Raw genomic sequence first — 12,444 nt, forward strand, 5'->3', positions numbered from 1 at the left:
CTGTACTTCTGATTTCTGGAAATAAGCAGTGCAATTACATAATGAGAGGCTTAATAGAAATATCGTTTTGGATCTGTGTAATGTGCTTTCACACACGCACTATGCAAAATTTACAGGAAGAGAAATTTATATTATTGATTTTCATTTTGATGTTTGGAAAATTTCACATTGATCAAAAATTGTGAGGTACTAATTTAAGTATATGTCAATTATTTGAAATATATTACAATTCAAATAAAACTTTTGATGTAATAGTAAAAAAGCGCTGCATGTTCAACATGGTACAATAAATTTAATATAAAAAAATTAAGAGTTAAAAAAAATACTGTGTACCACATTACCGACAATGCTTTCCTGTTAAAGGAAAATCATTGATTTAGTCCTCGTCGAGCAATGATGATGTAACCATGATGAAACACTTTTGCGCTTCTCCAAACTGACTCATTCACAACAAAAATTATTTTATATAAAACGCGTGACAAAAACAATTATCTAAAAAAAATTAAGACGTTAAAATTCTGAGTTTGTCCTGTTTTGAAATGAACGTCTGTCAGTTGAATGAGCGCTGCTTTGACGTCATTAACGTGCGACAGCTAATATCTACACGTGAACTCTGCCAAGGGAATTGCTCTGAAATACTGCGTTTGGTTTTACAGAATAATTAAAACTACAAACAGCTGTAGGATAATTTATCATGTCGTTGACGACGAGTTGTCGTTTTTGTTTGGGTTTATTTAAGTCGAGAATGATTAACAGTCGTGTGTTTGGTTATTTGGGGTCTCCAGGGAGATTCGTACATGCAGGCTGTGGAAGACGGACACTTTCTTCTTCACACACACTGCTGTTTCAACAGAGTTATGTTTATTCACAGAGTTTGGACTTCCGGCGGACATTTAAAACCGCTGTAGCGTCATGGAGCGATGAAGTTGGTAAAATCCAGTCAAAGCATTATCATTTGGTGTATACATGCAAGGTGAGAGTGTTTTTGTCTTGTAATGTAAAGTAATGCAAAATGGAAAACTACTAATTTTATTGGTTGGTGCTGTATTTTCCTGATTCCTGTGAGAAAAGCAATTGATAACATTGCTTGCTCAGTGACAATGGAGTTTAATAGCAGAAAAAATTAAAGGATAACAAACATACACAGATCAGCCATAACCTTATGACCACTGACCGGTGAGGTTGATTTACCTCATTACAGTGGCACCTGTCAAAAGGTGTTGTGAACACTTAGTTCATGAAGTTGATGTGTTGGAAGCGGGAAAAATGGGCAAGCGTAATGCTCTGAGCGACTTTGACAAGGGCCAGATTGTGATGGTTAGACGACTGGGTCACAGCATCTCCATAATGGTAGATCTTGTGAGGTGTTCCCAATATGCTTGGTTAGTACTTGCCAAAAGTGGTCCAAGGAAGGACGACCAACTGGTGAACCGGTCCTAGGTGTCCAAGGCTCACTGATCTGTGTGTTGAGCGAAGGCTGGTCTGATCCCACAGAAGAGCGGTTATAGCACAAATTGTTGAAAAAGTTAATGCTGGCTATGATAGAAAGGTGTCAGAACACACAGTACATCTGTAACGGCCAAAGTAGAATTCATATAGATGTGAATTACAATTTATGTTAAGTATATATAATTTCATTTGAGTGTGTAATTTCATATAAGTAGTTTATTTCATGATTAAAATGATGAATAACATGTGGCAAGGTTAGAAGAATTAGAAGCATTAGAATTAGAATTCATGGGGGCATCGTGGCTCAGGTGGCTAAGGCGCCATACCATAAATCCAGGGACCTGGGTTCGATTCCGACCTGAGATCATTTCCTGATCCCTCCCCGTCTCTCTCTCCCGCTCATTTCCTGTCCTGTCTCTACACTGTCCTATCCAATAAAGATGAAAAAAGCCCCCAAAAAATATTTAAAAAAAAAAGAATTAGAATTCATATGTGAAGAATTAGAACTGTCTCACGCTTCTCAAGAATTAGAATTAGAATTCATTCAGCTATATAAGAACGGTCTCGCGCTTCTCAGGCAGTGTTGCCAGATACTGCTGACGTTTTCCAGTCCAAAATATGTTCAAAACCCGCCAAAATGCACTTGAAACCGCCCAATTTGGGCGGGAAACCGCCCAATCTGGCAACACTGTTCTCAAGGTAGATCTCGAGAAGCCGTGGAAGCGAACGGTTTTTCTTACCTGACTCTCTGACTCGCCGACTCTCTGTATCTTAGAACCTTTGTAATTGTTAAACGAGGATTAAAGTTCAACTTTCAAGACGTTTCAAGTGGATTTATTGCAAGGCACACGAACACAGAGTGGAAACAGTTACTTTGGGACAGAGACTTCGTCAGCACAAGCTATAGCACTTTTCTCAAGGTCTCACTACGAATGAGCCTCTACAACATCACAGCTTAATGTGTACCTGTAGAGTGACTGGAGCGTGCTGACCCAAGTGCACCTCCGGAAGTGCCTGCAGTGTGCACATGAGCATTAGAGCTGCACCATGGAGTAATGGAAGAAGGCAGCCTGGTCTAATGATTCATGTTTTCTTTTACATCATGTGGGCGGCCAGGCGAGTGTGCATCACTTACCTGGGAAAGAGATGGCACAAGGATGTTCTATGGGAAGAAAACTGAGAAAGTGTGATGCTCTGGGTAATGTTCTGCTGGGAAACCTTCAGTCCTGGCATTCATGTGGATGTTATTTTGACATGTACCACCTACCTAAACACTGTTGTAGACCAAGTACACCATTTCATGGCAATGATATTCCCTAATGGGGGATCAGGACACTTTGTCCAGTGACCATTTCGTCCAATAGATGAGACATTTCATCCAAAGCCTTTTTCATACGTGCTATCAATTTATTTTATATTTCAGGTATTCATTTGTTAGAAAAAGAATTCTCAATAGAATTTGACCAAAACGGAAGACATTTTTGTAACGCAAAAGCCGTAAGATTTAATATGATCCAGACGACTTCAAAAATTAATAACTCGGCCAGGGGAGCAAAGCCAAATTTTACAGGCACCTCCCCCTTTGAAAGAGTACAGTCTCGGAGAGCGCTGCTCTACGCCGAAAGATTTAACATGATCCAGCCGGAAACATAGACATGCAAACGAGCAGCCTGCAACGACAAGGGAGTTAACTCATCCCAAGGTCAGCAAGTGGCACGTGGTCCCCCCCAGTACGCGCTTTAGTGTTGAAGCGCACATACTATGGCACTCATTTGCTTTACAAAAATGTTTTTTGCTTCGGTCAAATTCCATTGAGAATTTGTCCTTTTTTTTCAAACAAACAAATACCTGAAATATAAAATAACTGATAGTGCATATGGAAAAGGCTTTGGACGAAATGTCAACTATTGGATGTAATGACCTGTATTCCCTAATGGCAGTGGCCTCTTTCAGCAGGATAATGTGCCCTGTCACACTGCCAAAATTCTTCAGGAATGGTTTGAAGAGCAAGGTGTTGACTTGGCCTCTACATTCCCCAGATCTTAATCTAATCAAGTATCTGTGGGATGTGCCGGATAAACAAGTCCAATCCATGGAAACTCCACCACATAACTTACAGGACTTAAAAGATCTGCTGCTAAAACCTTGATGTCCCATATCACAGCACACATTGAGAGGTCTTGTGGAGTTGATGCCTCAGAAGGGGGACCTACTGTACATAGTTAGGCAGGTGGTTTTAATGTTATGGCTGATTGATGTAAGTGATGGTCAGATTTCATTTTATTATCTCCTAAAAATAAAATAAGCTTATTTTCTCACTCCCGATTTTCCAGAATCATATTAATTACAAATCCAGTGTAGAATTAGTGGAGAGAAGAAAAGCTGAATGCAGTGTAGCTGTAGTTTATGACACAGGTGCTCTGAGTTACAGGTGAGACTGCTCAGCTTGTTGGTGATCTGCAGGATGATAGTTTGGTGCCATTATTATTAATTATTCTTCTGCTACTACTGGACTGTTACCTTGCTGTAGTGTAGCAGCTTGCGTGCCTCCTATGACCCCAAGGGCTCGTGCTGGCAGGGGCCTTCAGGTCCCCAGTAGGTTCAACCATGCCAGAGTTGGTCTTGGGTTAGGGGCCTGACAAAAATCAGTCCACTGGGCTCCATGCCCCAAATACTGTGCTGATGTCTGTGGCATGCTAACATGCACACGAGAGAACCGTGGAGGTACCATATTGCTGATTGACTGGGATGAGCCATTGCGTGCTACCAACACCAAGAGAATCCAGAGGCCAACCGTCAGAATATGGAAAACTAGGTATTGGGCAAGCTACCTAGTGGGCGTAGAGGGTTCAGTTTACAGCACCTGGAATGGCCAAGGGCACAGAGACAACTGTCTTCCCACAGAGGACACAAATCAGAAGTGGCCAGCCTGCCTGGGTCAGTTCAAGTCAAGGTTAGCCCACTGACTCTACCCCCTTTTGACAGCTTCTCCAGATTACATATGGTGATATGTGTCTCCGGGACGGCACGGTGGTGTACTGGGTAGCGCTGTCGCCTCACAGAAAGAAGGTCCGGGTTCGAGCCCCATGGCCAGCGAGGGCCTTTCTGTGCGGAGTTTGCATGTTGTCTGCGTGGGTTTCCTCCGGGTGCTCCGGTTTCCCCCACAGTCCAAAGACATGCAGGTTAGGTTAACTGGTGACTCTAAATTGACCATAGGTGTGAATGTGAGTGTGAATGGTTGTCTGTGTCTATGTGTCAGCCCTGTGATGACCTGGCGACTTGTCCAGGGTGTACCCCGCCTTTCGCCCGTAGTCAGCTGGGATAGGCTCCAGCTTGCCTGCGACCCTGTAGAACAGGATAAAGCAGCTAGAGATGATGAGATGAGATGTGTCTCCCCGTGATTCTGCTCCATGTGATTATTGGATGAAGGACACAGGTATGGAATTGGGCAGCCTACCTGCTAGCCATGGAGAGGTCTGCAGCCTTGCCATGGTGAAACTCTTTACCCGCTACAGACTCGTCAACATCTTACAATCCGCGTCAGTCTGACGGGAAGCGATATCGCAAGTATGACGGATCACGGGCAAAGCCTTCGGGACCCCCTGAACTCGATCGTCCCAGAAGCCACCGCAAATGCATTTCACAGATCAAGATCACGTTGTTGTAGTTTATTATTATTATTATTATTATTATTATTAACATTGCAGTGTTGGAACCTGATCTGTTTGAGCAGCGTACAGATAAGGCAGTGAGACAGAATAAAAGACTAAAATGTCGCATCATCACTCTTTAAGTAGAGATGACGAAAGGGCGAAATCAAACTGCTGCCTTGTGGGTAATTTAGGAAACTGTTAACTGAAGTAAGGGTTTTGTTTTTTTAAATAAGTCATGGCCGATTTCTTGCCCGAACTGATGATCGCATCAGTTTTTCTCTGGCTAATCGGAGAAAAGGTATGCCGCCACTCTTGCTGGAGCAGTTGGGGGTTAGGCACCTTGCTGAAGGGCACCTGAGCCAGGCCTGCTGGTTCAGGGACTCGAAGCAGCAACCTTTTGGTCCAAAACTGTTTCTCTAATCATTTGGCCATTTAACTGAAGTAAAAATGGTCAACTCAGAATTTCATTTCATGCCACTGAATATTCTTTAAAAAGATTAATATGGTGGATTTTTTCCTTTGGGCGGCGCGGTGGTGCAGTGGTTAGCGCTGTCGCCTCACAATAAGAAGGTCCGGGTTCGAGCCCCGTGGCCGGCGAGGGCCTTTCTGTGCGGAGTTTGCATGTTCTCCCCGTGTCCGCATGGGTTTCCTCCGGGTGCTCCGGTTTCCCCCGCAGTCCAAAGACATGCAGGTTGGGTTAACTGGTGACTTTAAATTGACCGTAGGTGTGAATGTGAGTGTGAATAGTTGTCTGTGTCTATGTGTCAGCCCTGTGATGACCTGGCAACTTGTCCAGGGTGTACCCCGCCTTTCGCCCATAGTCAGCTGGGATAGGCTCCAGCTTGCCTGCGACCCTGTAGAACAGGATAAAGCGGCTAGAGATAATGAGATGAGATGAGATTTTTTCCTTTAACAAGTTGAGTGATATAATGATAGAATTTTCCAAAGTATGCTGTGCATATTTATACATTTTATTTAAAAAAAAAACTTTATTGTGGCATACAAGTTATTTATTTATTACAAAATTTTACTCTTTAAATAAAAATTCCTATATGGCTACTTCAGTTTAATATACTTTTTGTTTGCACTTTTTCTGTGGTGTTCTGAGTAAATTACATAACATATCACACATGTAAAGTACTAATATAAATTGATTCTGGTGCTCACTGTAGGTCTGTTCCACGCGTTCAATGAAGAAAATCTCCAAGATGGCATATCACAATGGCATTGTTATAGTAACATGTCCAGGCTGCCAGAACCATCACGTCATTGCCGATAACCTTGGATGGTTTTCTGATCTGGAAGGAAAGAGGTGTGTATCTGTCAGACAGGACTTTATCCTGTATATTGAGAGATTTTAGTTGTTAGTCATCTGTGTATTATTCCTGCATTGATATTTAATCACCATCTTAAGTTTTGTTTTAAATCAGACTTTCACTGTCAGGCAGTTTGTTTTTGCCTTCAGATCTGTCAGAGATGGGGAAACTAGACCACATCTGAACTTTGAGGAAGTATTTTTAGGTACGCCTATGATGTGATAAAGGCGTATACGTAAATACCTCCTTCCTGTCCAAATATCACTTGTGCATGATAAAACAAGGGTACTGTGTGTTTCATGAAATAATCTCTCAAACATGTGTCAAAATGTTCCATAATAAACAGCTATACTACATAGTGAGTGAAAGTAAGTAGTCCGAGACTTTTGCTTCTGTTATTTGCTATACTTCCAGTGCGTATAGTCCCTTCAAATGTGCACATGTATCTTAACTTCATGTTTCTAAATATGAGCAAAAATATGTATTCACTCTCTTAGTAGTTTGTGTAGTATCAGATATAATCATGCACAAAGTCTATCAATGTTTTTCTGCCATTTTCAAAGAAGTGTCATAATGGTACACAGTACAGCTCGTATGTTTTCAAGATTGGTTAAAAAATGCACATTTATAATAATGTGTTTAAATAAAGGAAAAAAGGAAGTATAACAAACTAGAAGGGCACTTGGAGAGCTCAGACCTCCGCCAAGGACAAAAGTGAACTTTCCTATGATGTACAAATCTGCAACCACAACTACTTTGTATGTCTGGATATATTTACAAAACTATCAGAATTATGTGCCTACATGTGTATCCCAGAGGATTACTGATGCCCATGAATATGGATTGTGGTATGAAGTTGTCATATTTCTACATTGGCTATGTTTTGTCAGTATTGAACTTTACAGCCATCTACTGGATTTGAAGATTATTGAGCGCAGACCTTAGCCAAGGCCCCATGCCTTATCTTGCAAAGTTAGTGAAAGTGAAATTAAACTGGTGGATCTGGTCCTTGACTTGGATCCGCTACAAAATTTCATGGGTTCTTCCTCAGTCTATGCTACATCCTTCCACCAAATTTGATGGAAATCGGGTGCATAATCCTGCTTACAGCCAGACAAACAAACCACACTGCAAACGATCTCCTTGGTGGAGGTCAAAATATTTTGGCCTTTATGTAGTGATATTAAGGAAATCATAAAAATGTAAATAATATTTAAAAAACGTATATAAAATGACAATAGTATGCAAAAAATATAAAAATGCATTCTAACTTGAAAGAAAAAAAAATACAACTAGAAGGGCACATGGTAGAGTGCATACGTCCACCAAGCCACATATCAAAATCGAATCATTTGAACCAAGGATAATATTAAAGCTGTACACCAAATTATCAAAATTTGTTCACTACTTTTTGAATTGCATTGGGGAAACTACAAAAAAAAATCCTGGCTCCGCAAACATATCCAGATTTGCGTCAAAATTTAATGAATTGGTCCATGGCCCACCTTTCATCAAAATTCCATCAAAATCCGTTCACTACTTTTTGCGTTAGGTTGAGAGTAGGCAAATAAACAGAGGTGAAAACATAACCTCCTCCAACACTGATGGCGGAGGTGGTAATACACCTCAAACAGGAAGAAACATTAGATAGTAAATAACAGTAAAAGAAGAGAAACACTTTATCATGGTGCTTTTTGTTTTCATGACACATTTGATAAATCAGGATGTTTTTTTATAACAGTTCTGTGGTTTTGGCTGGTCTTGCGGTTGTAGAAACATTGAGGAGATTCTTGCAGCCAGAGGGGAGACAGTGAGGCGAATCGCGGAGGAGGATGCTGCCATAGAGATTGTTGCCAAGGAGACGATTAAAGAAGCGATGCAGAGGAGTGAAGACAATGACCAGAAAGCAATAGCGGACAAGTCTGATAAATCGTGACTCATCTGACAAATCTCTGCTGCACTAATGAACACTTCTAATTTGACAGTGGATACAATTTATGAAATGTGTAAATCTGTTGGTGTAAATAAATAAATGTATTCATGATGGGCAGGCTTTCTGGTTTCTCCATAACAGGATTTTTTTTTTTTTTTCTTCGCCTTCTAATTGCCTAGAGAACAATTTGGAGCATAGATCCTATCATCTTACCCCATTCTACTATTCACTGTGATGCACTTTTTCAGCAAAATGAAAAATATGCCCTAAGCATATTTGTGAATTCACACAACCTCATGTCACCTTGGCAAATATGCACAGCAAACTGACTGCTCTAATGAAAGTCTAAAGTATTACATTTCACCCTTGGATATTAGAGATGTATTCTGTCATGTTTTAGATGACCAGATGGCTCATAAACATACAGATTTAACTATTTTTGTGTTATTCAACATTTAATGTTGTGATTTCATCCTTAAAAGTAGACGGTCTTTTGATTTCATAAAATCAGTGAAATTTAGTTCCCTCTGAAATGTGGTCATTGTGATATTAGATTCACTTTATTCATCCCACATCGGGGAAATTCACATGTTTACAGTAGCAAGAAAATGTCAAACATATAACTAACAAAACTGAAATAAAAATTAGACAAACGAAGGATTAAATACAGAGGGCTATTTGCCTTATCTACCGTGAAAAAGTATAGAAAAACTGCCTTATTGAGAGGCTCGGAAAAATTGCACATTACAGGTAGACTCTGTATATATACCCACGTATATACATAATATTTTATATAAGTATGCATAAAAATAGTTTAGGCCCTATATTAATTGCACATAATTGCATCGATGAAAGATGGCAGAGGTAGTAGTGGTGAAGTAGTGCAAATATAACGACAAACAGGTTATTGGTGCGACGTTACAAGTTGTGGGTGTTATACAGTCTGACAGCAGTCGGTATGAATGACCTGCGGTACCTCTCCGATATGTTTATTTCTGTAATATCTAAAAAAAAAAACCAGGCCATTCTGTGACTGGGAAGTTATTTAATTTGAGGGGATTCTCTAGCCAATAACGTGCATGAAATCGCTCCCTTCACGTGGTCAAGCAGACAGAGGAATTCCATGTGCGCACATGCACGCTTACCTTGACCGTGCACTGACCGTTACATCATTCTGTCACTAAACGAACAGTTGATCACACCGAGGTGCTCGCTGACCACCGATATTTATTAGTTTGGTCCTGCGTTTCCTGTCCTTTGCAATGTAACGTCTTTTCTTCTCGCTTTCAGTTACTGTAGTCAGTCTTTCACGTTTCATTCATGTCCTCTGTTTTCCTCTCCTGTTTCCAATTTGTATCCCACAATGCCTTGTGCGAACGGGGAAAGCCCACCATGTTATGCATAACGTAGTCTCTTGTTTTGCATCATGGTGAAGCAAGAAAAAATAGCAGAGAATTTAGGGCCGCTTGGCCTTAAATTCATTAATTGTTCTATTTAAAAAAAAAAAAAAACTAACAAAATTGGAAGTCTGTGATTTGAATTCGGTAGCTTTTGGTCCACTAAACAAAAAATGATTGGGTGTCAGGGAAAATTTATTTTTATGACCTAAACTTGAAAAATCTGAAAGGCAGTACAGCTTTAAAAATCAAACCCCAGTCCTATTGTACTTCACATTTCCAAAAACACTGCTCCACTAATTTAATGAATATCATTATTGAGAGCTACAAGTGCACTGCATGGCCAAAAGTGTAGATACACCTTCTAATTAATGGCTTTGGCTATTCCAGCCACACCCATTGCTATATAGATGTGTAAAATCAAGCACAACCATGTAACCAGGGTTTTTCAACTTTTAGCAAGCCATAATCAACATCCTTCAGCTAATAGCCATCCTGCATGAGACCTGTATTGATAATCATTACCAGATGAGTGGGTCGTATTGAATAGCTCAGTGACTTTCAATGTAGTACAGACAGGATGCCACCTTTCTGTCTGTTGGATTTAATGAATTTCTGTCATGCTACAGTGAACACTCATGAGTTCCAGACTGACAAACTGGAAGCAGCATCAGCACAAGAATGTTTAGTCAGGAGCTTCATGGATTTGGTTTCCATGGCTAAGCAGCCACGCAGAACACTTACATCACCATATGCAGTGTCTAGCATTGGCAAGAGCGGTGTAAAGCCCATCACCAGTAGAGCCAGGGAAAAACATTCTCTGGAGTCATAAATCAGCTGTTGGAGAACCTGGATTTAACCGATTCTAGGAAAACACAATCTACCTTAATGTATAGCAGCAACAGTAAATTTCAGTAATAAGGAATAATGGTTTAGGGCTCTGTGTCATTGTTTGGGTGAAGTCTTGTAGTTCCACTAACTCATTTTCAGTAACTGCCTTAGCTGGTCAGGAGCATGGAAGATCTAGAGCTTATTCCAGGCTCATTGGCCATGAGGTGGGAATACACCCTGGATCAGACCTTAGTAGAAAGTGGGAAATGTTAATGCTACTGCATACAGTGGCTTTTTAATTTGTAGCAATACTGTGGCAAAAGATAACAATGGCAATGTTCACAAAGCAATGTTTATAAAGAGTTTGGTGTGGAAGACATTGATACCCTGAACAGACTCCTGACCTAACCTCATCCAACACCTTTGGGATGAACTAGAAGGCCAACTGTGAACCGAGTCAGACATTATCCTTCAGCATTAGCACCCAATCTAATCTCACTACTGCTTCACAGAGGTATGAAAAGGAACTGTTTCAAAATCTAGCATGGACTGGAGTGGAGTACAGTGCCTTGCAAAAGTATTCATACCCCTTGAACTTTTTCACATTTTTCCACCTTACAACCACGAACTTAAAAGTTTTTTATTGAGATTTTATAGACCAACACAGAGTAGCACATAATTTTGAAGTGAAACGAAAATGATAAATAGTCTTCAAAATTTTAAACAAATAAAAATCTGAAAAATGTGATGTGCATTAGTATTCAGACCCCTGTCCTCTGATACCTCTAAATACAATCCAGTGCAATCAATTGCCTTCAGAAGTCATTTAATTCGTTAATAGAGTCCTACTGTGTGTAATTTACTCTCAGCATAAATACACTTGTTCTGTGAAGGACTCAGTGGTTTGTTAGAGAACACTGAAGAACAAACAGCATCATGAAGACCAAAGAACTCACCAGACAGGTCAGGGATAAAGTTCTGGAGAAGTTTAAAGCAGGGTTAGGTTATAAAAAAAAATCCCAAGCTCTGAACATCTCAAGAAGCACTGTTCAAACCATCATTCAAAAATGGAAAAAGTGTGGCACAACTGCAAACCTACCAAGACATGGCCGTCCACCTAAACTGACAGAGCGAGCAAGGAGAGCACTGGTCAGAGAAGCAACCAAGAGACCCATGATCACTCTGGAGGAGCTGCAGAAATCCACAGCTCAGGTGGGAGAATCTGTGTACAGGACAACTATAAGTCGTACACTCCACAAATCTGGCCTTTTTGGAAGAGTGGCAAGAAGAAAGCCACTGTTGAAAGACAGGCATAAGAAGCCATGTAGGGGACACAGCAAACATGTGGAAGAAGGTGCTTTGGTCAGATGAGACCAAAGTTGAACTTTTTGGCCTAAATGCAAAGCGCTATGTGTGGCGGAAAACTAACACTGCTCATCACCCTGCACACACCATCCCCACTGTGAAACATGGTGGTGGCAGCATCATGCTATGGGGATGCTTTTCTTCAGCAGGGACAGGGAAGCTGGTCAGAGTTGATGGGAAGATGGATGGAGCTAAATACAGGGCAATCCTGGAAGAAAACCTGTTGGAGGCTGCAAAAGACTTGAAACTGGGAAGGAGATTCACCTTCCAGCAAGACAATGACCCTAAACATACAGCCAGAGCTACAGTGGAATGGTTTAGCTCAAAGAATATTCATGTGTTAGAATGGCCCAGGGGGCAGCATGGTGGTGTAGTGGTTAGCGCTGTCGCCTCACAGCAAGAAGGTCCGGGTTCGAGCCCCGTGGCCGGCGAGGGCCTTTCTGTGCGGAGTTTGCATGTTCTCCCCGTGTCCGCGTGGGTTTCCTCCGGGTGCTCCGGTT

General features: G+C 41.0%; 1 protein-coding gene across 1 annotated transcript; it reads left to right on the plus strand.

Annotated features, from left to right (window-relative positions):
• The first annotated feature begins 594 nt into the window (after positions 1-594).
• dnlz (DNL-type zinc finger) lies at positions 595-8,466 on the plus strand. The gene is made up of 3 exons (XM_060935009.1): positions 595-973; positions 6,275-6,414; positions 8,192-8,466. The coding sequence occupies exons 1-3, from the start codon at positions 695-697 to the stop codon at positions 8,352-8,354; spliced, it is 582 nt and encodes a 193-aa protein (XP_060790992.1). The 5' UTR covers positions 595-694; the 3' UTR covers positions 8,355-8,466.
• The last annotated feature ends 3,978 nt before the right edge of the window (positions 8,467-12,444 follow it).

Source organism: Neoarius graeffei, chromosome 12, assembly GCF_027579695.1.
Source record: "Neoarius graeffei isolate fNeoGra1 chromosome 12, fNeoGra1.pri, whole genome shotgun sequence".
Taxonomy (NCBI): Eukaryota; Metazoa; Chordata; class Actinopteri; order Siluriformes; family Ariidae; genus Neoarius; species Neoarius graeffei.

Excerpts from the sequence above, each read along its gene's own strand:
- dnlz (XM_060935009.1), top strand. The coding sequence starts at position 695 with ATGTCGTTGACGACGAGTTGTCGTTTTTGTTTGGGTTTATTTAAGTCG. Across the intron at positions 974-6,274 it reads ATTTGGTGTATACATGCAAG|GTCTGTTCCACGCGTTCAAT; the intron begins GTGAGAGTGTTT and ends TGCTCACTGTAG. Across the intron at positions 6,415-8,191 it reads TCTGATCTGGAAGGAAAGAG|AAACATTGAGGAGATTCTTG; the intron begins GTGTGTATCTGT and ends TTGCGGTTGTAG.